The 25,711-nt window shown below is 39.1% G+C and overlaps 1 protein-coding gene across 1 annotated transcript in view; it reads right to left on the reverse strand.

The window, feature by feature from the left end:
- Positions 1 to 25,711, reverse strand: part of ABCA13 (ATP binding cassette subfamily A member 13) — a 194,842-nt gene that overhangs the window by 47,076 nt on the left and 122,055 nt on the right. The window contains 2 exon segments of the mRNA XM_088051690.1: positions 14,210 to 14,352; positions 25,048 to 25,157. Coding sequence (XP_087907816.1) covers positions 14,210 to 14,352; positions 25,048 to 25,157 — 253 coding nt within the window.

Below are 25,711 nucleotides of genomic sequence, written 5' to 3' on the forward strand. Positions count from 1 at the left end.
TCAATGTTTGTAGCCAAGCTTTGCCTGGCTATGTCAGGACTTGGCATATCAACATCTACAGCAGCTCTAATGCTAGAAGAAGTGCTCTCCTCTCGAAAAGGTACCATATCAGTCATCCACGTCAACAGCCACGACCCTGTCAAAGGGTTCTTCCAGATCGGCAATGATAAAGCAGATGCTGCTGCAAAAGGATTGTGGACTCTACAAGAAGCTCATCAGCTACACGAAACCCTGCACATCGGAGCCAAAGCACTTGCAAAGAGATGCGAAATCTCAGTTGCTGATGCGAAACATGTAGTAGCCTCATGCCCCCATTGCCAAAAGGCACCGCTGTGGTCCTGTGGAATCAACCCCAGAGGCCTTAAAGATTCAGAGATATGGCAAACAGACTTTAGTTTACATCGTGCCAGCTGTTGAAACCCTGAGCAGGGCTTGTGGTAACAGTGGATACATACAGCCTAATAATTGTATCCACACAGCACCTGAAAACCAACTCGAAAGCAACTATCCAGCATTGGTTAACAGCCATGGCTTGGCTCGGCATCCCTAAGCAAATCAAAACAGACAATGGCGCAAATTTTATCCCAAAGCCAAGCTGAGAATTCGCCTCAAGATGGGGTATCACTCTGGTGCAAGGCATCCCATACAATAGTACAGGACAAGCCATCCTTGAGCAAGCAAACCAGACCTTGAAAGCCAAACTAAAGATGTTAGCAAAAACAGAGGGCTTTACCAATCCCATTCCCCAAGCAGACCAGGTGCGCTTGCTAGCAGCTGCACTGTTAGCACTGAACCAATTCCCTAGAGGAGATGAAACAAACAGCTCCTCCCAAAAACACTGGGCCACTCAAGCTCTAGAGTAGGGCCCGCAGGTCATAATCAAAAATGAGTTAGGAGAGTGGGAGCAAGGTTGGAGATTAGTGCTCACAGGGTGAGGGTACACAGCAGTTAAAAAAGATGGTAAAGGAAAGTGGTGCCACGTAAGTCAATAAAACCAGACCTTCAAAATAAGACTAACAAAAACTCAGAGGTTTTGTTTACAGGACTGGATCATTAGGTGCCCGCGTGATGCATATGCTCTAGTGCCAGAAGGAGGCGATGAACCACCAGATAACCCGAAGATGCCCAAAACTCCCACGCCAGTAAAACCCAGGCGACAACGATTTCTGTGTGTAATCTTGGTTTTAGGGTTTGTCAGCAGCAAGCAGTTTAGTGCAGAACACAACCCCCATCAACCATTCAGGTGAATTTTACGCCGTGTCTCGGGCAAGGTGATTAAAGAAGTAGTCACAGCAAGCACCCCGTCCTTTGTAGTCAAAGAGAAAGAGCTTCTTCCCCCACGCCTAGGCTTACGATACATGCCACAGTGGCACACTCAACAGCAAAACGTATGGTGCCCCGCTTCTAATCCTGGCAAAGAGTACTGCAAATACAAGGGATACAGATACTGTGGGTACTGGGTGCCCATGCGATGGGTGGGACACTGAGGTGGGGCAATTGTTGGGGGTATAGAATAACAGTGTTGCAGCCAATCCATGTGAATTGGGTAGTGGGTAAGATATGGACAGTGTATGTCTATTGTAAAAGGGATTTTGAGAGCTGCTCAGTTTGGACAAATGTACAAATTACCAAAGAGCCACTACCACTGTCCCAATCAAATGAGCTTAATTTGGCTCCCATGGCAAACAAGTCCATTAAAACTACAGAAGCTCAGAGGTCGTACCCTCTTCTCAGCCCATTACACTATGTGCCTGACTCAGCTCCTTACGAAACGCTTCTTAACATATTAAATTCCATCTTCATGTCGCTTAACTACACAGCCCCAAATCTCACCGATTCCTGCTGGTTGTGCTATGATGCAAATCCCCCTTTCTATGAGGGCATTGCTCTTGATGGTTCTGTTACTTATTCCACCTCAGATAACCTGAGCCAATGTAGGTGGGACAACCCCCAGAGAAGAGTCTCTCTAGACCAAATTATGGGCAGAGGGAAGTACATAGGTGACATAGCCCAGCAGAACAGAAGCAATCTCTGTACTGAGATTGTCAAACCGAAGAGAGGAGCCAATAAGTGGGCCATTCCTTCCGACCCTGGGATGTGAGTATGTCAGCAGTCTGGAGTTAGCCCGTGTGTGTTCCTTGAAAAATTCAATGATGCGACTGACTTTTGTGTTCAAGTTTTGATTGTTCCTAGAGTGATGTACCACCAGGAAAATTAAGTGTACAGTTCCTTTGAAGAATCTAATCGAGTCCAGAAAAGAGAGATAATAACAGGCAAAATGATTGCGATGCTACTCTGACTAGGAGCAACTGGTGCAGCTACAGGGGTCGCTGCCATCGCAACCCAACAGCAGGGGTTCTCTCAGCTGCAGATAACGATCAATGAAGACCTGCAGAGGATCAAAAGATCCATCTCTCTTTTAGAGAAGTCATTGTCTTCGCTCTCTGAGGTTGTCTTACAAAATAGAAATGGGCTAGATCTTCTGCTAATGCAGCAAGGAGGCCTCTGTGCCGCCTTAAAGGAAGAGTGTTGCTTTTATGCTGATCACACCGGAGTGGTCAGAGATTCTATGGCTGAATTGAGGGAAAGATTAGCCCAGAGAAAGAGAGATAGAGAGGCTCAACAAGGGTGGTTCGAATCACATTTAACCAGTCTCCGTGGCTGACCACCCTGGTGTCCACCCTGATAGGAACAATCGTAATGATCTTTTACTAGTGTTTAACTTTGGACCGTGTGTTTTAAATAAGCTTGTGTCTTTTGTCAAGAGCCGACTAGAAAAAGTCTCCTGTTGTAGAAAGACAGCAGATGCTCTAAGTATGCACTTGGTCACCACATGTGACTTATGTCTGTTAATGAAAAACTGTGGTGTCTATTTTATAAGTTTTTAGCCTTTTTAGTTAAGTATAGTGCACCTTATATTTTTACTCAAATCTATTATATCTACTTTTAAAACTTTTCATAATATAGATAAGTTAGATAAAATGTTTAAAAACAGATATACATAAAATAACGTTAGAACTTTCAAGACTAATACACCTTATATTCTAGCAAATTTAGTTAAGCATTAGGAGGGGGGGAAATGTGGGGAGCTAGGCCCCGGCAGTCGGAAGATATCAGGATGTAATGGAAAGATAGTCACCCCCCTCCTCCATAGTTTATGGTAATGACCCCCGTAATTAGCCAATAGCACCTAGCTGTGATGAAAGCAGATGGGAGTGACACTGTGAACCTAGGTTATAAAGTGTCAAATTCTTCACCAATAAACACCATTTTTGCCATCCATCACATTGGTGTTGTGTGCAAATGGACTGAGTGACCTGGGATTGGTCACCGTGCCATTCCTGAACCAGGTCCTCTGCCTCGCAAAAGGCAACAGATTGAAAAATAATTACCCCCATATTTGGATGATCCCATAGGGGTGGGGGAAAAGATAGAGGAATATTTGGGAAATGCGGACTATACATGGAAGGATTAGGATTTTCTTTTGGGGATTTTGTTTGGGTCATCAGAGAAACGAATGATTTTGCAGAAAGCTCGGCAGCTGTGGGAAGATGAACATCCACAAGCAGTGGCGGTGGGGGGGGGCTGGACCTAATGCACCTACAGTGGATGATGCCATTCCCCAGGTAGACCCTCAGTGGGATCCAAATAACTAGGCCAGTCTGGCTCGCCTCCGCAATTACTGTGCTTATTTGATTAGGGCAATCAAATCAGTGGTTCCCAGAACTAACAACATAGCTAAGGCTATGTCATTAGAACAGGAGAAACATGAAAGCCCCTCTCATTGGTTAGGGAGGATTAGGGATGCCTTGCAGAAGCATGGGGGGATGGATCCTGAAGGGGGGGATGGATCCTGCAGGGAGAGCCTTTGACACATTGCTGAAGGTACAATTTGTTACTAAGGCTTGGCCTGATATAAGGAAAGGAGTACAAAAAGATCAAGAGTGGCAGAATAAGCCTCTAGAGGAATTGGTGAGAAAAATACAGCAAATATATGTAAAAAGGAATTAATAAAAAGTAAAAGCTAAGGCAAAGATGGTGGCAGAGTTTTTGCAGCTCCAAAAGAATAAACCACAAGATCCAAGGGGTCCTCCAGGACAGAGGGGACGGGGTCAGCCACAAAGAGGTGACCAGGGCATTCAACAGGGGAGAGCCGACCCAAACAGTGGTTGGGGAGGAACCAATGTGCTATCTGCAGGGCAGAAGGGCATTGGAAAAGAGAATGCCCACAAAAACAGCTGGACCCACAAGAGGAAGAAGTCCAGAGGATAATGGAAATGGATTATTAGGAATGTCAGGGGCTTCAATTATACCAAGGACCCACCAGTCAGGAGCCCTTGATAACTTTTAAAGTGGGTCTGGATCAAGAGGAGACACAGTTCTGGTAGACAGAGTTGCCTCTTGATCCACCTTGAATTTTATACCTAAAGGGGGAAAACTGTCAAAAAAGATCATTGGTTATTCAAGGAGTAAGCGTAAAGGATGAGAGAGTACATTTTATTCAACCGCTATTAATAGATATGGGGGACAAGTTTGAAATGCATGAATTCCTGTTTGTTCCTAATTGTGATTGTAATTTACTGAGAAGAGATTTGATGGCAAAAATCAGAATGCAAATTAGTATTGCAAAAAATAACACAGAGTCCAGCACTGTGATATATTAGTGTAAAATGTCCGAGAACACTTACGCTGAAATAGATCCAGAAGTGTGGGCAGCTCAAGGGAAATACGGAAAATTAGACATAGAGCCTCTCCAAATTACTTTGAAGCAACCAGGACAAGTGGTGTCTTAAGCAATACCCTCTTTCAAGGGAGGGAAGGAAGGGGTTACAGCCTATCATTGCTAAAAGCAGGTCTTTTGGAGCGGTGTATGTGTCCCTATAATACCCCTATCCTGCTGGTTAAGAAACCAGATGGAACCTACAGAATGGTGCAAGATTTAATAATAAATAAAATTGTCAAACCAAGGCATCGCACATTTCTGGATCCTTATAAAATCCTGAACCAGATCCCTTCTTCACACCAGTATTATTCAGTACTGGACTTGAAGGATGCTTTCTGGGGGTGTCTGATTATAGAAGATAGTAAACAGTATTTTGCCTTTGAGTGGTAACAAGAGGAAGGAGGTAAAATGGTAAAGCAGCAATTGACTTGGACAGTCCTCCCGCAGAGTTATACAGAATCACCTGTTTTGTTTGGACAAGCTTTGCAGAAAATAGTAAGAGAGCTTGCTCCACCCTCAGGAGTTGTTGCAGTATGTGGATGATTTGCTGTTATCGGGAGAACAGGAGGAGATGGTTGAAAAAGCTACTGTAAAACTGCTTAATTTTCTTGCTAGAAAAGGACTTAGAGTGTCCGAAAAGAAAGCAGAGTTGGTAGAGAAAAAGGTCAAATATTTGGGACATATTTTGACTGGAGGGTTATGGTGTATTGATCCAGAAAGAATACAAGGGATTTTACAAGTACCATTACCCCAAACAAAAAGGGAGTTACAGCAGTTTTTAGGGTTGATGGGATACTGCCTAGTATGGATAGAGGACTTTTCTGTTGTGGCCAGACATTTATATGGCTTTTTAACACAAGACGGTCCTAATGTTGTGGTATGGACACCAGAAGGAGAGCAAAGCTTTAAAAAATTAAGACAAACTGGTTAATGCCCCAGTCCTAGCTCTTCCAGACACAGAAAAGGAATTCGAACTATATGTGGATGCTAAACAGGGTCATCCTAAAGGAATTCTGGTGCAAGAGCATGGGGGAACAAGAAGGCCTGTTGCCTACTTTCCTAAAATATTAGACCCAGTATCCAGAGGCTGGCCCCATTGTCTGCAAAACTGTGCAGCCACAGCTTTGATTGTGGCTGAGGCCCAAAAGCTGACAAGCTTTCTGATACCTGACTGTTAAAGTTTCACATCAGATTAAAGCTTTGTTTACTGAGAGGGCCTCTAGGTGGATGACCAGCGCATGGTTATTACAGTGTGAGTCTTGTTTAATGGAACAGGAAGATTTAGAATTTAAAAGTGGGGAAGGGTTTAACCCAGCCTCCTGTTTGAACGGCCCTGAAGAGGGGAGCCAGGGCAAATTCCATGACTGCATTCAGGTAGTAGATCTCCAGACCAAGGTAAGATCTACAAGACATTCCATGGCCTGAGGGAGAAAATGTGTTTTGATGGGTCTTCAAGGTCTTCAAGGGTAATAGAAGGAAGGTGATTTAAAGGATACTCGGTTGTGAATGGAAAGCAATTAAAGGAAGGAGCGAGGTTACTGCCCACCTGGTCAGCTCAGAGAGTGGAGCTCTGCTCTTGTGAGAGCCTGTGAATTACAATGAGACAAGACAGTAAATGTTTTTACTGATTTTAAATATGCATATGGGGTGATACATGCATTTGGGAAACTATGGGAAGAAAGAGGTTTATTAACCTGCAGAGGAAAGATGTTGGCTCATGAGAACTTAATCTCCCGCCTATTGGAGGTGGTGAATTTACCAAAGAAAGGTAGCAATAATACACATCAAGGGGCACCAGGGAGGGTGCTCAGAAGAGGCAATAGGAAACAGACTAGCTGATGAAGAAGCTTGAAAAGCTGCATCATTGCCAGAAATCTCTAAGATACTTCCCTTGCTCCCAGTAACTGTACCCTTGCTAGAGAAGTTGTCTTTTCCACGAGAAGAACTTGAGATAGATAGTTAAAAAGAGTGGGGCAGAGGAAAGAGGGGGTAATTGGTTTATAAGGGATAATAAGCAGTGGATACCAAAAGCTCTAGCCTTACAGTTGTTAAAACAACTTCATGAAGGAGGTCATTCGGGATCCTGAGAGATAGTAGAAGCCTTCCTCAAAATGTATGCTGCTGTGGGTCTAAAAAGACCCACAGAGTAAAAATTCTGGCAAAGTGAGCTATTGAGGGTTATTTGATTTACACTAAAATCAATAACAGAGTTAAAAAGAAACTTGCCAGGGGAGGGAGGCCTTGGGCTGTACATCCCTTCCAGAGATGCCAGGTAGATGTTACTGAAATGCCTCGAGTGGCAAGATTTAAATATCTTTTGGTAATGGTATGTCAGTTAACAGGGTGGCCAGAAGCATTTCCAGTCGTTTCAGCAACTGCAGGGTCAGTTATTAAAGTATTTTTGGAGAAAAAAAATTCCAAGATATGGGATTGTGGAAGCAGTAGACTCAGGGGAATTCATTTTACCAGAAAAATTCTTAAAGGAGTAATGACTGCTTTAGGGATACAATAGAACCTCCACACCCCCTAGCACCCCCAAAGCTCAGGCCAGGTTGAAAGGATGAATGGGGAAATAAAAAAACACTTTCTGAAGCTGGTGATACAAACAAAAATGCCGTGGGTGTGGCTCTTGCCACTAGCTTTGGCAAGAATAAGGGCCAGACCCAGGAGGGATATTCAACTATCTCCCTTTGAATTGATGTTTGGAATTCCTTATCCTTGTAATTCTCAGCCTGGGGCAGGGGTAGAGATAAGCAATGTATATTTAAAACAATATGTGGCCCAGATACTATCTCTTGTGAAATCTTCGACAGGAAGCTCAGCTGGCACAGACTCTGCCTTTGGACTTGGCTGTTCACAACATCCAACCAGGAGATTGGGTCCTAGTGTGATAAATGTAACCTTGGATAAAAAATTTGTGAAAGAATAAATAAGTATATAACTAGATTTATAACAATGTAAAAAGTATATAAAATATAGTGTGGCCGAAGAATTTCCCCAAACCCAGCAGTAACTACCCATTCAGGCGGTAACGACCCTAGGCGACGTTCATCAGCCTGAAAGAAAAAGCAGGACACGAATGATTAAGCTAAACAAAGAAAGGAGCCAGGCCGAGATGGCTATCGACTCCACACCGCACCTGGGCACCCCTCCCTGCAAACCCCGACTGAAGATGCAAACAGGACATGGACCATCAGGCTGACAGGGACAAGCTCGGCGCCCATCAACAGAAAAGAATGAACAGGACATGAACCATCAGGCTGACAGGGAAAGGCTCCAACGAGATACTCATCACCGGACCTGAACACCCCGCCTTGCAGGCCACCGTTGGGGAAGCAATCAGGCAGACAAAGGGAAAAAGTCCAGCCGAGATATCCATCAGCTCCAACCCGGATCCAACCATCCCATCCAGATGGCCTGAACCAAAATGAAATCAAGGAACACCCAGAACTTCTTTACATATGAGGAGACTCTGCCCGGACGTCTATTTGACTCTATTCTCCAACGCCAGGAAATCAATTCATCCAACAATCAAGGACCCTTGGTGAATGGTGCCTGCCTGGAATTTGGCCTCAAGGCACAAAATCCCTATAAAAACCCCGGACAGTCTACCCTCCTTCGTGGATTTGGGAACACCTATACCTTTGGGTATAGACCCCTGTCCACCCAGCGCTGCGCTGTTTGTTTTATTGTGGTTTTTCCTCATTGTTTATTTTTTTATAAAAATTGTTTTATAATAAATTGTTCTTTTATTTAACCCAAATTTGCCTTTGCATTTATAACACTAGTTAAAGAGTGCAAAGAAGTACCACTAGTAGCTAAGTGGTACGGACATTTCCAGGTGTCACTGACCACAATGGCCATCAAGACAGCTGAACACGGGTGGACCCATCACACTCGGGTCAAGGTCTCTAAGGCCCCAGAGGTTTAGACATCTCAGCTGGAGGAGAAGGATGGGAAGCCGTGACTGATACTCCGCAGGAGTGGACTGGAGCAGTAGCCGTGCTGAAATAGTCTGTTTGGGCATCCCTACTCTCAGATCTCCAGTCACTGGGGCCAATCCATGCTGTCATTGCTTTCTTTATGCTAAGCTGTTTCTGTGCCTTCACTTGCCACAGGTGGTGTGAAAGGCAATGTGAAAGTGAAAATTAGGTTAGGAAATTAGATTATTACACTATTAGAATGTTTCTCTTAATAATCTTACTGTTATATTGTCAGTTAAGTTGGGGCCAAAAATGGGAAAATAATTTTTTTTAACCTTAGGAGATGTAGCAAAAACCTTTAACCTTAGCAATTGTTGAGTCTGCAGAAGGCCAGGGGGATCTGAAAACTAGCCATGGATGGCTAGCCCAGTCAAGTCTAAATGGTGGGTTAGCACCCTGAGAGAAGTCCATAATGAAACAAGATTCTGGGACAAAGAAAGAAGTGCATGGCAGCTTCATTCTTCTGAAAGAGGCATATATTGTCTAAATAGAACAAGTAGCATATATGTGGGAAAAAGCATTTGTGATTGGACTTTATCTTTGGGTTTAGATTGTTGGACCCCCAACTCCCCTCCTTATGATTGTTCCAGATATTGAGGCAGATGGAATCAAACGCATGTTAAGCTCACTAATAGCTGGGTAAAGTGTTTCTTCCATAATTGCCAAAAGGATTTTAAAAGTTGTAAAGCACTGGGAAGGGATAAGTTTTCTGACTCCTTATTTTTAAGCTGCCCCCGGGATAATTCCACAAGTAAGACACATGTTGTCCGTGATTATCAGTGGAAATGGCAACACTGGAATGGAACTCAAACCCTTTTCAATAGGTTCTGGTCCAGATCTAACAAAACAGATCTGGGATGTAACTGCAAGTGGAAACCTCATGTGGGATCTTGGAAATGCAAATATTGTGATTCTTATCACAAAGCAACTATTGTTGGGGAACCACTAGGCCCCAGAAACAAGCTGTATTTTGACCCACCAATTGATGATGAAACTTGGAAAGGTCTCTTTGCCAATGGGACCTGGGCTTTAAAGGGCCATTATTGGATTTGTGGCCAGTATGCTTACCACAGGTTACCCCCAAATTGGTCAAGAATATGTTATGTGGGGTATATTAGACCATTGTTCTTTCTGCTACCACAAGTTCAGGGAAATCAGTTAGGAGTCAAAATATATGATGATCTAATTAGCAAAAATCAGTCAATTGATGCATCCGTGGCTGGAGGGAACATCCAAAAGTGGGGGCAAAGATGAATGGCCAACTGAATGAATCATACAACCCTATGTACCAGCTACTTGGAACCCAAATGAATTAATATCAGGTGCCAGAGAACCCATTTATAATTTAAATCAGATAATTAGGTTGCAAGCTGTCTTCGAAATGATAATTAACCAGACAGCTACAGCTCTTGACCTTCTTGCTGACCAGTCTACTCAGATGAGAAATGCAATATTTCAACATTGGATGGTATTAGACTATTTATTAGCAAAAAAAGGGGGAGTGTGTGGCAAATTAAATGATTCAAACTGCTGTTTGCAAATAGATGACAATAGAAAAGTGGTGAAACAGATAACAAAAGGAATAAGAAAGTTAGCTCATATACTGGTCCAAACATAAAAAGGATGGGAATGCGACATGTTTTCATGGTTACCTGGTGGACTATGGGTTAAACAAATGCTTTTTTTTCCTCTTATGTGTTGAAGCAACTCTAGTCTTTTTACCATGCATGATCCCTTGCCTAGTACAACTCATTCAACATGTGATCAAAGGGATGAAGATAGTAGCCATACCTACTGACCTCAGAGATGGCTACAAAAGGGCAGAGAGTGATGCCACTGCAAATAATTGTAAAACCAGAAAAGACCAAGAACAAAAAATTAAGTCAATGATAACGAAAGTTTGTAAAGACAATTACTAAAAATTGAAAGAGGAGGGATTGAGAGGAAGGACAGGTTTGTCTTTACAAACAAGCTGTGGGTCTGCTGATAAGATGAAACTATCAGAGATAGCAGAAACAAGGGGATGGATTCCACTGAAAGATGAAAGGGACATTGAGGAAACGCCATGAATTCCACAAGAGTTAAGAATTAAGAGAGGGTTATGCATGGGGGGGGGGGGAGGGGAATGAATCTCAGGTATTAGGCATTCTGGGAAGCCTGTACCTCTCAAGTACCTCAGCCTATGGGGAAAGAGAGAAGGGACATGTGGCCAGGAATTAGGATAAAAAGGAGGCTGCACCCTCCAAAAATTTGAGAGACCCCAGGGGAATGCCCCATGGCCTCTCCCTTTATTCAAATAAAGTAAAAGGACTCCTCTGTCTCCTTTTTGGACATAAACCTCTGGTGTTTGTGGATTAATTTTCCTGACAATAATTTCTGAGCTGTTGTCTTGGGTTGCAATGCAAGATGAAACCAAAGGTATTCTGTTACCCTCTGTTAAAACCAGATGTGACAGTGTTCTTTATCTCTTCCAGGACCCATCCTCCCTCCAGGGGCATATCTTCTGTTACTGGGCCATTGAGTCAGTCACTGCATGACTGATAAAATTACATCATCCCATTGTGAGATGCGTCACCCAGGGCAGTGGAGCCAAGCATTCCGATTTGGATAAAATCAGACTCAGAAAAGCACAGGCAGCGTTTCTCCACTGGATTCCCAGAGGAAAGACCAGCTCCATCTACACCACCAGATGTTCAGAGGAAAGGTACCCCCTTCTATGGGATCATTGCTTCAACAGAACCACATCTGTCACTCCAGGAGGACTGCAGCCACCATTTAATTGGACTGCAACCAACACCCTGACAAACAGGGTGTCAGGGTGTATTCTGACTGTCAGTGGGTTGTTCGGGTTTTTTCTTGTTGGTTTCTTTTTTTTACTACTGCATTTTTATTTTAATTTTCCTAGTAAAGAACTGTTATTCCTATTCCCACATCTTTGCCTAAGAGTACATTGATTTCAAGATTATAATAATTCAGAGGGGGATGGTTTACATTTTTCCATTTCAAGGGAGGTTTCTGCCTTCTTTAGTACACACCTGTCTTTTCAAACCAAGAGAGCAGTATGCAAGTAACATTTTTTAAAACAAGTAAATGTCCAAGCTTTGTCCTAGACAATGGATACTGCCCAAGACAAGGGGCAAAGACTTGCAAGAATCACTTATTTTCCCCAGGCTTTTATCCAGAAATACCCAAATGATCAGCTTAAGACAGTAAAAATTCAAAATACAGCCTGTCTGATGAATACTCAATGTCCCTTACGGGAATCATACTTTTTTTCTGAAATAGCACATACCTGCGGAGGAAAAGGAAAACAGGCTGCAGAGACCTAGAAAGCAGCCCTCTCACATACAGTCAAGTTGAAAACCACTTATTATACCCTGAGGAAAAAGCCAGAAAAACTCTGAGTAGTAAGGGGGTTAAAAAAAAAAAAAAAAAAAAAAAAAAAGGTATTTCAGTTCAAGAAGTTTTGCTTCTGGAAAAAATGAAAGGAAAACAACAGGCAGTATTCTGGAGATTGTGAGGGCAGTGCTACAACAATAGCTACTACTTGGGACCAGTCTATACAGCAGGAATTGACAATAGACATATACCAGTTTCATATCACACTACAGTTTTCTCATGTTAATAGAGATGCAGTTAAGCAAAAAAGCAGCTTAAGTCAGGTCATATTGTAAACTTCCATCTGCTGATACAGACCCCCCCTCTCCATATTTTACACTGTATCCATTTCATACTTAATTTCTGGTATTGGCTGACTGATAACCTCATTACAGAAGAAAAGAACTCACTCTGCTGAACAGCACAGCTACACCTGTATCTGTAAATCCAAGAGCTCCCAGTGATATTCCCAGATATTGTCAACTTCTATAATAGTAAGCTCTCAAAGCATTTCTTTGGCCTGTTCTTGGACAACCCCAAGCTCTGTGTGGCAGCTGGAGCATTTAAGGGAATGCTCTCATCTTGTGAAGTTTAAGACAGCAGAATGCTGACAGCTCCTATCCCAGTGCCTAGGTGTTTCATTTATTTATACAGAATCATACAACAATTTTTAGTTCCATCAAAATTAAATAGTATCTCTGAAGAAAAGTTTTTCAGAGGTACAAGACTCATAATGTGGTGTTCTTTCACAGTTCTTTAAGTGTGATAGCGAAGGCATTAAACAATTCATAATTTCTTTCGGGGTTTTTGTGCCCGAGATTTCATTTGCAATAATTTTATTTTACTATCTGCAGTGATGGTGTTGTGTTTTGAACTGGCATAACAGACAGAAAAAAAATCTACATTATTTAAATAAAATTGTGGTAATGAAAAACCTTATTACTAAAGTTGTTAAGATGAAATATTAGATAGTTTCTCATGTTAAAAAGGTACAATTGTTCAATAAACTTGTCTTGGTTTGGAAGACAGGTGTCTGCTAGGGAAGGCAGGAGCTTCCCTTGGAATGAAAAACGTAAATCCCCTCCCTCCGAATCACTATAATTTTGAAATTAAGGGGCTCTCAGGCAAAGATATGGGGATAGGAATAACAGTTCTTTGCTAGTATGTATAATAAAGCAAACAAACAACAACTCTGGCATTAACACCAAACAGAAGGGGAACCCAGTGACCCTTCTTGGCCGCAGGTGCTTTCCCCATTGATGCAGTTCCGGGAATGGCCAGCAGGGGCGCTGCTGCTCCCGGGGGACAGGAGGTGCGTTGATTCCCCCGTGGCTGCAGGGGCCGCTGTGGCGTGGGCGTGGGGAGCACGCGGTAATGGTGGCATTGTCCGAGACAGGAAGGGGTGGGAGAGAGGCTTTGCTTTACAAACCCCCCCTGGGACAGTCGATCCCGGTGTTCCAGCAGGACTTATGGAAACAGCAAGCTGGGCTGGCAGGAATGAGCAAAAATCCCAGGGTGGCAGCAAGACATATCAGAAGTTCCAGAGCTGTGGCTGGAACCGCGGGAAGCCTCAGCAGGAAGGAGGTGCAGGACCACAGTGCAGCAAAAGCTTGGAGCAGCACCAAAGAGCAATGGGGACAGAATAGTGGCAGCCCAGCTCCCAGCAGGGCAGAGAGGGGTGAGCCCAAGATCCAGGCACCCGATCAGACAAGGATAGGTCTCTTGTTTAATGAGCTAGATATTAATAAGGTCTCAGTACAACACAGCTCTTATGAGCAAAGGCTCACCCACAGAAAGGATGAGGGAGTACAGGACTGGGCTCTGGTGGTGAATTCTCTTTGCCCTAAGCAGCAAATTGCCTGTCCTCCTTGAAACCCAAAGTGAGAGCTCCCCCGCAGCTCCCCTACCCCTATCGTTTTGCCTGTCCAAATCTCCAGGTATCCTCTCCCTTGAGTTTGGCCACTCTTGTTTTTCTTAAGTACCCATAATTTCCCAATAGTTAGTTTCTCAGCAACTTATGGGAAAAAATTCCATAAGTACAAAAGAAACACAACCCCCAACAAAACCCCACAGTGCAGCCTGGCAATAGGTCCCTCTCCACATCTGTTTTGGATAGTTACCTTATGGATATCCTGCTTTGGAATTCCACACAGTGCGCAGTAATAATAAAGATGCTCCCAGCCTGTTAAAAGTTCATCCAGAGCATCTTGCTGTGGACAATATCCAATAATACTTTCAGAGCTAGCTGAGAGTATATCAATTTCAGACCTGTTTAAAGAAAAAGAAAAATTCTTGAATGTTGCTTAACACATCCCATGGCCCTGGGTTCCACCCCTGGGATACAAGACAAACACGCATAACCTCAAGTCTGCAGATAAAGGAGTTTGAGTCTCTTTGCCGTGGTTACTTAGAGCAGCATCATCCACAAACAATGCACACTTTTTGTCCCTTTTGGATTAGCACAGCCTACCAGCATGTCACTGTTGTGACAGTGTGTGTGTCAAGGTCAACAGACCAGCACATGAGAATTAATGCTTACCAGTTTTATGTCTCTTATCTTTTTGGTAGTACCTGCTCTAAGGAGATACATTTCAAACCACATGGTGCTCATATTGGATATTATACTATATACAATATTATATTTGTATCAATAACATTGAATATTGAAGAGGAAGGACTTGAGGGAGAGGGAAATGTTGCTGTGTATTCTTTGTCTGTCTATAACCACACATACGCATGCATGCATTCTCTAAACAAGTGTAAAACAAAACACAGAATATTAAAGCCTAGTAATTTAAAAGACAATACTGGAAAAAGTATCAAATTATCCTGATTTAAGAGACTTTGGCCTTCACTTTGTAGCTTTAGAGCATTACTTGAAATTATGTTCATTGCTAAGAAGCAAGCTTGATTGCAAGGGTGTCTCATTACCCATAATGACACTAAATCTATCCTATTTATTCCAACATCTAATTCAACACTCAGTGATGCTGATTTACATGCATGGAAAGACATGTCAAAATGAAGATACTTAATAATAAAAAAATCTAAGCTTTGAAAGAAAAAAGTTTTCAAAAGATTCTGAGTAACAGAATGTTTTTCCTCTTAGTGGTTTTCTATATTGCTGATTAAAAGAATTAAATATATGACTAATAATTTAGACACAAAGTAAATGCATTAATTGCAGGATCTACAAATACCAGCACTAATGAAAATATAAATATGTATCTCCTATTAACAAGATTTACGAGTCTGGGGTGAAAAAATTCTGCATTTTACATAATGAACCACAGCATGAAAATATATTTTAATGCCATCAAAAGATAAATTAACATGATTATGACAAATGTTGCCATGGACTAATTAGAATGGTACTTTGCTGTTAATGGCAAAGATAAAAGATTATGGTATCTTGGTTGTTTTGGATGGTACTATGTAAGTTATCTGCCTGTAGACAAGACACTTCTCTAAACAAAGAGTTTGCAAAAAGCAGAGAGTGATAGAGGAAAGAGGATAACAGAAGTGTTCTTCCATAGTTTATATACATTTATAAGATATTTTCAGTGCAGAATATACAGAATTTTTACTGTCTCAGTTTCCAACCATACCTATGGCAAAATAAATCCTTCTTCTATAGTCATCATGAGATATGGATTGAATAATGCTGGTCTTTTTGTATAACCAGTCAGTAGCAATGTATTCCTTATTTAATTAATGTAGCAAAATACTATTCATGGTGAAATATTATCTAGATGCTGTTGAACATAGAGATGTGTCTGAGGTTTGTTTTGCTAGGAAGATTGCACAAGGTATTCTTTCAGTGCAGCTGCTGTCTTTAGAGAAACAAGAGACGGCTTTTGGTAATATGCCAAGTTCAGTCAGAAGAGAACAAATAGCAGTCAGGGGTAATTTCAGGTACATTTACTCAGCATGAACTCTGTAGCTGGATAGAAACATCTTGCCTACAATGGGCCCCTACCATGAAGAACAAAAATGTGGACAGCTGCAAAAAAACCCCAGACATCTAATGTTCTTTAGCTAGAATTATATTAGAGCATCCTTACTCAGTTTGCATCAGGAAATAAAAAGTGTCCTCAGTGCTAATTGTACACACAGGGCTCTAGTGCTCTGCCTATGTAAAGCACTCAGTCTAAGGTGAACAGTATCCCACTCTCCTGGTTTAGGGCAAATTTGGGAGAGAACTTCTGAATGGTGTCCCTCCAGAAAGCAAATTTAAGCGGCTCCTCCCCCAACTGGTTTGGGAAAAAGATTTCTTTGGAAAGAAGTGGAAAAAAACCCGTTTATTTAAAAATAAAACCTCACCGTTTGATGAGATGGAAAATCTAGAAAAGTCTTTTTCATGTGGTGTAGCTCAACTCACTCAGTTTCTTATCAATCCCTCTGGCACTGGGAAGTGCCAAGGCCCAGGCCCCAGTGGGGCACAGGAGTGAACTCCTGGGGTTTGTCTGGGTTTTCAGTCCAGAGTAGGTTTGAACAGATCCAGTAAAAAGGAAAAAAACAGTCCGGGGAACTTCTCTGCCTCAGATAACTAAAAACTAACTAAAAGTAAAGGAGAGCTCTGTCCCGCTGTCTGTCCGTGCTGCAGATAACACACCAGGAGCAGGATGCGGGGGAATGAGGGCTCTTTTTGAACACAAACTGCAGCTTCTTCCCCCTTCTTCGCTCTCAGAGCCAGTCTTAAAGGTGCAGAACTTAATATGTAACATAAACAGGGCTACTGGAGAAACAAGCTTCATAAAGTCACCCCACAATACCCACCCACTGACCTTTAGCTTTCATAAAGTGAGGGCAAAATGAGAATGCATAATTTAATATTCTTAGTCAGTTTGGTCCCTTATTTTGCAACTCTATCAGTTATTGCTGACCGTGAACCCTTCAAGACTTCCCATTAACACAGAGATTCTACTGTATTCACTAAAGAACTCATTTCCACCTCACTCCTCTCCCTCCTCTCTGTATCTATCAAATCAAAAACAATCCAAACAAAAGAACAACAACAAAAAAAACATATTAGAATTCTTTTGTGGTTTTTTTTTTAATGTGCAGTATAATGCCTCTTCCTTCATCAACATCACAGATTAGATTTTCAAATCAAAATTCTGGACATTATAATTCAATTTTGTTTAGCCAGGTCCTAAGCTTATTCTGAAGTAATAAACAGTGTAAATAAACAATACATGAAAGAAAATCACATTATCATTTTTATTATAGTAAGTATGGTACAACAGAAAAAAAGCTCCCATCTTAGGAAATTGTCCTTGAAATTCAGTTAATTTCTCACATTTCATTTTCATGGGTCTAAATTAGATGATCATTTCAAGTAGTGATGGCATGATACCAGAAAATCTTCTTAGTAAATAATATACTGTAAATATTCTTCCCTTTCCTTTTTTTAGTTTCTGATTCAATTCATTAAACTAATTTTAATTCTCTTCTTCCTTAACAAACATCATCATATGTGCCATTATCAGAATGAAATTTGAAATACATTTTTTAATATTTTCTGAAATATAGATTAGCATGCAGAAAAACGGTGATTATTTTTTTCTCAAGCTAGAGAAAAACAGCCGTTTGTTTTCTGCCCTATTATTATCAGGATGCCAGAATTTTTCACTAGACTATTCACATTAAAAACAAGACATACCAGAGGAAAAAAACAGCTCATTTTATAAATAGAGAGAAAGAACATGTAAATATGGATTCCAACCCCTCTCAGGGCTTTTGTCCATAGTATACAGTAGACATAATGAAATCTAGTGTAATATCTAAAAATTATATGGAGGAAAACAGGCTTTTACACTAATACTCAACTTTCTGTATCTTTACAATAACACAGTGTACTTGTTATCTTTGAATTCCTTTAGTAATTTTAATTACATCATCTGATCAAGTTAAGATAAAGAACATGTTTTGTCCTTCACTTTTAGACTACATTCTTATGCTCAGTCAATTCTTCCCCATTAATTAAGTTTTACTTTAGAGTGAACAGCTGCAACAAATGATATCACCAGAATAGTTCTAGAAATATTTCTATTTTAAATGCAGTTTTAAAGTTGCAGAATTGCATTTCTAGAACTCCTTTAGAAATGGTCAACAGAACATCTGGCATCTTCAAGAAAAATAGGGAAGTCTAGTACTTGAAGCATGGAAGATTTTGTGTTCCATCCCTGTCTAAGTACTTTAGTGAGAATCATGATATTTTGGTGCAAGACATCCTGAGAAAACATCCAGGACTCAATAAGACTTTCCTCACTGTGGAGTCCTCATCTCATAGTTTTGTACTATTGAAGAAAGAAAGTTGCCAGACTTTCAAGATACTAGGATCATAAACTAATAGCAAAGTATAGAAAAATTTTGATTGAAAGTTGTTCCTCCACTGACCATTTCAAGGCTTTTTACATTAATCTATTTATTCTGAGTGCTTAAAGAAAGCCCTACAATCTGATTTCAGGTCATATGGGGGTGACATGGGGCACTCTGGTCAGAAAGCGTTTGATGACATTGAAAAGAAACATAACCACTGACAAACCTATTTCCTTCTTCTGTATAAACTGGACCTGAAGTTTCCAGAAGGCCAGAGTGGCTATTGCAGAACTAGATTTGGATCTTGTTTTTTACAATGCTTACCACCAGCATTGCTTATAGGTGGTTGTGGGCTGGCATTCAAAGGTAAACCTCAGTGTTGGGTTTCCAGAGACAACTTAGTACCCCCCATATCAGTCTTATGGCTGGTTTAGTAAAATTGTTTCACTTTTGGCTCCACTGTGTACTCTGTTTCACTTTCATATGCCTTTTCTGAAGTTTTTGAATACAATTAAATGCAGTGATATTTATCATATTATATATATATATATTATTATATATATATATATATATATATATCTGCTTCTGCAGAGAGAGAAATTCCATTAATTAGTCAAAATTAAATATAAATTTACAAATTGCAAAAGTACTTTTCATTGTACTCATAACTGCACATTCAATTCAGTGCATACTAATGCTCAGTTAACATTAAAAATAATCAAGGTTAAAATTTCAGCCATTATATTGATGTAAATTTATTCTTTCTTTCAATTAAGCTATTTGAACTACATTTTTAATTATTTATCAAGCTGAATATCATACCTATTAAAATAGTTGAATTTCTAGCTATAAAGAGATATTTTACTTTTCCCTCTTTGTAGAGATTTTTTTTGGTCCTATGGCTTTGTAATCCAACAGCTGAGATGACTGGCAAATAGGATGGGGAATTGCTGTCATGGAGGATCTCTGTGCAGAAGGAAGATAGAAATTCATGGGAGATAAATTAAGTACATGAATAAGACTGCTAAATGTTTCAGTCCTTGATGGGGCAACTTATGAACAAGATGTCACCTGGTTTATCTATTTTTTTGCATAGGCATCCCACTACATTCTAAGTACGAACTTAAAATCATCTCAGCAAAATACAACAGAAAATATTGCAAAATTGAGAGCACCAAAAAGGCAAACAAACCACCAGTCACATTATTCATTATTTTACATTGACTTTGCCATGACACTTGAAAGGAATTTGACACTTTCTCTTTAAAGCTGTGTTTAGCCCTTCTCACTTGAGAGAGGTTTTATGATAGAATCACTAAAGAGGGTTTAAACACAAGTATAGAAAGGGGAAGAAAACAAAGCTTGGTCAAAGTACACAAATGCAAAAGTGGAACAGATGTACAGCATCTGCTGATACATTAGCCCAGCAGACATTCAAAGACTATGAAGACTCATTTTGTTCTCCTTTGTTATACCACTTTGTTAAGTGTCAGCTTCTCTTTGTACTTATTTAATGCAGACCTTATTTCTTCAAGGTGTTTGACAGAAAAAGTAGCTACAAAAATGTTTACAGTTTCATACACTACCTTTCATTTAGACAGCTCCCACATCAGTGGCAATTTAGTTATGGCAGTAGAGCCAAGCATGAGATAATTTTAGTCCATTTTTATTCTTGTAGAGCAACAGCTGTGCTACAGAGAGCACAAAGAACTCTTCTAATTGTCGAGCAGACCATGCAGTTAATTATTAAACCTATTTAAGCTTCTCAACTCTTTAAAAGCCTGATGGTCTCTTAATGTCTTATAAAACCATACTTTCTAAATACAAGTAAACAAGTGTTCTTGAAATAATCTACTTTCTAGTAATTATCTATTTGGCTTTTGATATTTCTGCCCCTTATGAAAGGTACTGCTCGTACTTTGCTATGACTATTTTGTTTCCAAGCCTTCTGAAGTAACTGTTTCAATGCTGCTTGTTCCTTTGGCACTCTTCAGTATTGGGGTGGCAAGTATCCCTAATATGGAGACGCACTCTCTAGAAGCTAATTACTTCTCTGTTTCATTTCCACAGATATGTCACTGATAACAATATTAATGACATAATATATAATAATGACATATATCATATATATGTAATATATATACATAATATTATCATATTATGTCATATTATCATATTATATTATGACAGGCATTATCTTCACAATATTGGCTGTGGTTAGTGATAAATTCCTATAATTTCTCTGACTGTACTAGTTTAATCACATAACAGTAACAACTAGAATGGGTCTGCAAAGGCTGTGTAAGAGCCTTGTTGCCTAAAAGAATTTCTGCAGAAGAATATGAAAATTTTAAAAAACCAATTTTTTTGTAGATGGCTCAGCTTGTCTGCTCTAAATGTGCTTTGGTAACACAAATTGTAGGATAAAAAGTTCAGGCACATAGTGTATTTACAATATCTTCTTAATTTGACATGTATCAAAAAGAGAAACCCCAATTAAAACAGATCAGAAGCCTTCCCTCCCCCAAAATCATTTCTCCACCAAAGGAGGCCAGGAAAAACCAATTTGCAGAAGAGATTAAGTTGGTTCTAGTATTTAACAAACACATTCACACTTAATGACAACCTGACTTATGAATCCCAGTTATACTGAAAACTAACATACATAATACCTAGCTTCTATGGATTTTATTAGATTTTGTTATGAAAACAGACATAGATCTCTCTCAGATTCATAGGAATAAAATCCTTTTTTTTTTTTTTTGTGGCATTAAGCATTCAGTAAACAACCAACCTAGAAGCCAACAAATCTTTTAATAGTACTTGAAGATGTTGTGAATCTGCTCTTATGCCCCATTAAAAGAAATTACTTCTCAGAAGTATGTATTTTAAATTTCTTTGAGAATATAGCAGCAATTCCTTGAATACAAGTTGATTATTGGTGTGTGAGGCTCTTTCTCTATAACACCCTGCACTTCCAAGATATTTTAGGTTGACCTTTCAAAAATTCTACCTTGTGTATAACCTATACCTTTGAAAAATCCCATCTTCCATTTCTAGAATTCATGTTGTTCCAAGATGCAATAGCTTTCCAATAAAATTCAAGGCCATTATCAGTGCACCTGCCTCAAAAATACACTCCTGACTTCATTTTAAATTCAGTTTCAATCAGGAAAATACATACATGGATTTGTTTTGTTTTTTAATTTGTTTTTAAACCAGAAACTTTCAAGCATAGTTATTCAAGGAAATGGAAACTGTTACGAATTAAGGATGCCCTGCATGTAATAAAATTAGTTAGATTCTCCAATGTTTATAATAGTAATTTTACATAGTCAATTTTTTCATCATGAAGAATACATCACCAAGGTAGGGTTAGATTAGATGTTATGAATAAATTCTTGACTGTGAGGGTGGTGAGTCTTGGGAACAGGTTGCCCTGAGAAGCTGTGGATGCTGTATCTCTGGAAGTGTTCAAGGTTAGATGTAACTTTAGTTAAGCTGGTCTAGTGGAAGGTGTCCCCGCCCATGGAGGGGGTTTGGAACTACATGATCTTAAAGGTCCCTTCCAACCCAAACCATTTTATGATTCTCTGAAGGACCCCTCAGAGTATATGGTCCTTTCACGGTGACGGAGGACAAAAGGCATATTCTTTCCAGTCAAAATGTTTTTTATGGAATCTCCTTCATTATGTGAATTTTAAACAAAAAATCTGTTTCTGCTGACCAAGAAATGTCCTGCAGCTGTGATCAGCAGCTACTTTTTTTCTGCTGACTGGAAAAATTATTCTTAAGAGTAGAAGAAGTGGTGTGAGTGAGACTTTTAGATGGTTGTTTTTGTTTATAATTTCCCAGAATTTTTCATTTTTATACTTTTCTGTCTTAAACGCAAGACAAAAATTTTCAGACATTAAGCAAAATTAAAAATAACAGAAGTGATTTAAAATTAGATAAAAATCAATGTTTATTATTCTTTGGAACTGATGGATGACTTTGTGCCAGGATATGACGGAGGTCAGAGGTTTATAGCACAAGTCTGAAGAAGATTCCAGATTTGGAGAAATAAAATCATCTGTAATTTTTTTGTTTTTTTAAATAAAATATTGCCATTGGGACATTTAAGTTCCCATGTTTTGTTTAGATTCTGAGTCGTGTTTTGCTGTAGATTTTAATGCAACTTGCCTTAGGTCCCACCTGTGCATTCATGGATCACATATGGCTGTTCCTGTGCAATGTGGTCTCAGGTCTGTATTTGGGCAAATGATTTGAGCTGGTGTAACAATTCCAAATTTTTAACATCTACTTGAAATCAAATATAAAATTTTAAGAATATAATTCATTATTATATATATATAGACACAATATATATAATACATAGTATTGCTGACTATTATATACATTTTTAGAACCCCTTAAGATAATTTTTAAAAAACAATTAAGAAACTATTTAACAATGCCTGGACTCCTTTTATCAGTTGTGTTGCTATGTACCTGTCGTTAAACAGATAAAAATGCTTCTGAGGTCAACTTTAGTGTGCTAATGGCTTTTGATGGTAGGCTAAATGCTGTCCCTGGACATTGTGTGTGTCACTTTCATTTCCCATACTATGTTTTATAAATCCAACATGAAAGCATGTAGTAATATGCAGTGTTATTTACCATGTACTAAAACACAGGTAATGAAATTTGACACATTTAGGAGGCTTGAGAGAAAGACTTAGACAATTGAATTTCAGTGTTTAAAATACCCTTGACAACATTAATTATCACATTGTACTATGGTGGTATCAATCGAGTTTATGGATTTTTTGTGTTTGCAGGGGCTGAAGTGAGTGCAAATCCCATATTCTCAATTTTTCAAAACTTAACCCTAATTCAAGAAGGCAACCTTAAGCAAGAGCTGCTATTATACAGTAGCTAAACTTAGAGAAACAAACAATTTGAGGCTGTGAGAGGAAATTTATGACCCTCCTGACTTTGTTCCTTGCTTCGTATTTTGGAAACTGTTGTTGAGCAGATCATGGTGCATTGTGTTGCTGTCCTCCTGAAAATCACTAAGAGGCAAATTTGCTGGCTCTTCCCAAGGTGAGATGGTAACTGCAACAAGTCTGGAGAACCATACCTCACTAGCTAAGAATGACTAAAATTACTAAGTGCAGGGAACTTTAGGTGGATTGATTTGTATTTATGACTCAGACAAATGAAGGAAGGGGGATATTACGGAAAGAAGGTTCTCCTTTTCTTACTCTGGTAGTGTACTCAGAAGCCTGATGTTCCTGGCACAGGAATGTCCCAATGGCAATATTTTATTTAAAAAAACAAAAAAATTACAGATGATTTTATTTCTCCAAATCTGGAATCTTCTTCAGACTTGTGCTATAAACCTCTGACCTCCGTCATATCCTGGCACAAAGTCATCCATCAGTTCCAAAGAATAATAAACATTGATTTTTATCTAATTTTAAATCACTTCTGTTATTTTTAATTTTGCTTAATGTCTGAACATTTTTGTCTTGTGTTTAAGACGGAAAAGTACAAAAATGAAAAATTCTGGGAAATTATAAACAAAAACAACCATCTAAAAGTCTCACTCACACCACTTCTTCTACTCTTAAGAATAATTTTTCCAAAATCTGTTTGTTTTTTCAAAATAATTTCTGCTTTATGATCAACATTTTTTTATGATTTGCTATCAAAGATAATGAAAAAACACACTGAAGTAAAATTATGTTTCATAGTGATGATATTGTCTGTTTCAAAGGTGCAAATTTTCCAGAAAACTGAATTTTGCAAGGACTGAAACTACTTATTCTTTGAAGTTAAATCTGATGATCATTATCTTTGTGAAGTAAGGAAACACTGACCTATGAAAGCATTTGATTTCTAAACCAAAGAAACGCAACTTACATTTTGAAAATTTAAAAACGTTTCCTTTAAAAATTTCTTAATTAAACTCTTGACCTATCCTTGTCCAAAAGATATTTTTAAATGTACATCCTTTAGGAAAAGTCCCAAATCCATTTTTATGTGTGCATATACATATTTACTACTGACTGAAAAAAATTACTTTCTTTCCCCTCCAATTTTGCTAGGAAAAATGAAAAGTATTGGTTATATCTAACCCAAAGTGCATTATTCTTTTATCACTCCATCAGAATGATAAATCTCACCAATACTACCTCTTACCCTAATTACATAACATATTGATCAACTAATTAGTTAATTACTCTGAAGTACATACGTGTAAGAAAATATTTTAAAATTACTCGCTTGAAGCACTGCTTGTCTTCCTAAGCCTGGAAAACTTTCAATGCAGTATTTGTATGGGGGAAATATTGCCATGCAGTTGAACATATGTTAATGTTGTTTTACAAGTTTTAAAAGGATGAATGTTAAGCCTTCGTAGAGTTTCTATTTTGCTACCAGACAAATTTATTCTAAATTAACAGAGCTATCAAACAGAATTAAATAATGCTAAAATACTTTTCCACAGGGACTTAACGGCAACAAAGCAATATACATTTAAAAGGGAACAAAATAGGTCCCTAGAGTACAGTATAAAGGACTGAAGATGTGCTGAGTCTTTGATCATGTGCATTATCAATTAGCACTATTCTGATTAAACCATGTGTTACTTACCCAGTAGGAGTCCTGATTACCACCCGTCCTGCAGATGGGATTATATCTCCAGTCAGCATCTTAAATGTTGTGCTTTTCCCAGCTCCATTTGTTCCCAGGAGTCCAAAACACTATCAGAGATACAATAATAATAATAAAAATAATAGTAACAATAACAATCATAATAATACAAAAAATATGCTGTACTGAAAAAAATAAGAAATATTACCCTTCTCCACTTCCCACATTTCCTATTATATGTCTATAAGAAACTATATGGATAGAATGTGTGTGCAAATTCCCTTTCCCACAAAAAATCAGTTTAAAAAAACCCCATCCATATCATATTTTGACCCCCAATTACTAAAAGTTTCTTATTTAGGATTCTAGCCTTCCTCTTAAAACCCTGACCAACAATTAAACTCATTATTTTTCTGTTCTATTAGTAAATGCTACATTTCAATAGGAGGATTTTAGGTCCTACTTCCAATCCCTGGATATCAGTCCATACTTCCAAGCTTCTCATGAGCTGCTTCACTCTGTACAAGTGAACACCAAACATCCAAGAGACGGACTTATTTTGAACACTTATTTCAGGCTTCTAGGTGCAATAACTTAATGCTTAAGATAGGATAGGATTCATATTAAGTCTAGCTATAGCCTTTTATGATTTTGAAATACTTTT

The sequence above is a fragment of the Pseudopodoces humilis genome, chromosome 1, assembly GCF_049639895.1.
Source record: "Pseudopodoces humilis isolate 2021_Gansu_Grassland_sample_001 chromosome 1, ASM4963989v1, whole genome shotgun sequence".
NCBI classification, from domain to species: domain Eukaryota; kingdom Metazoa; phylum Chordata; class Aves; order Passeriformes; family Paridae; genus Pseudopodoces; species Pseudopodoces humilis.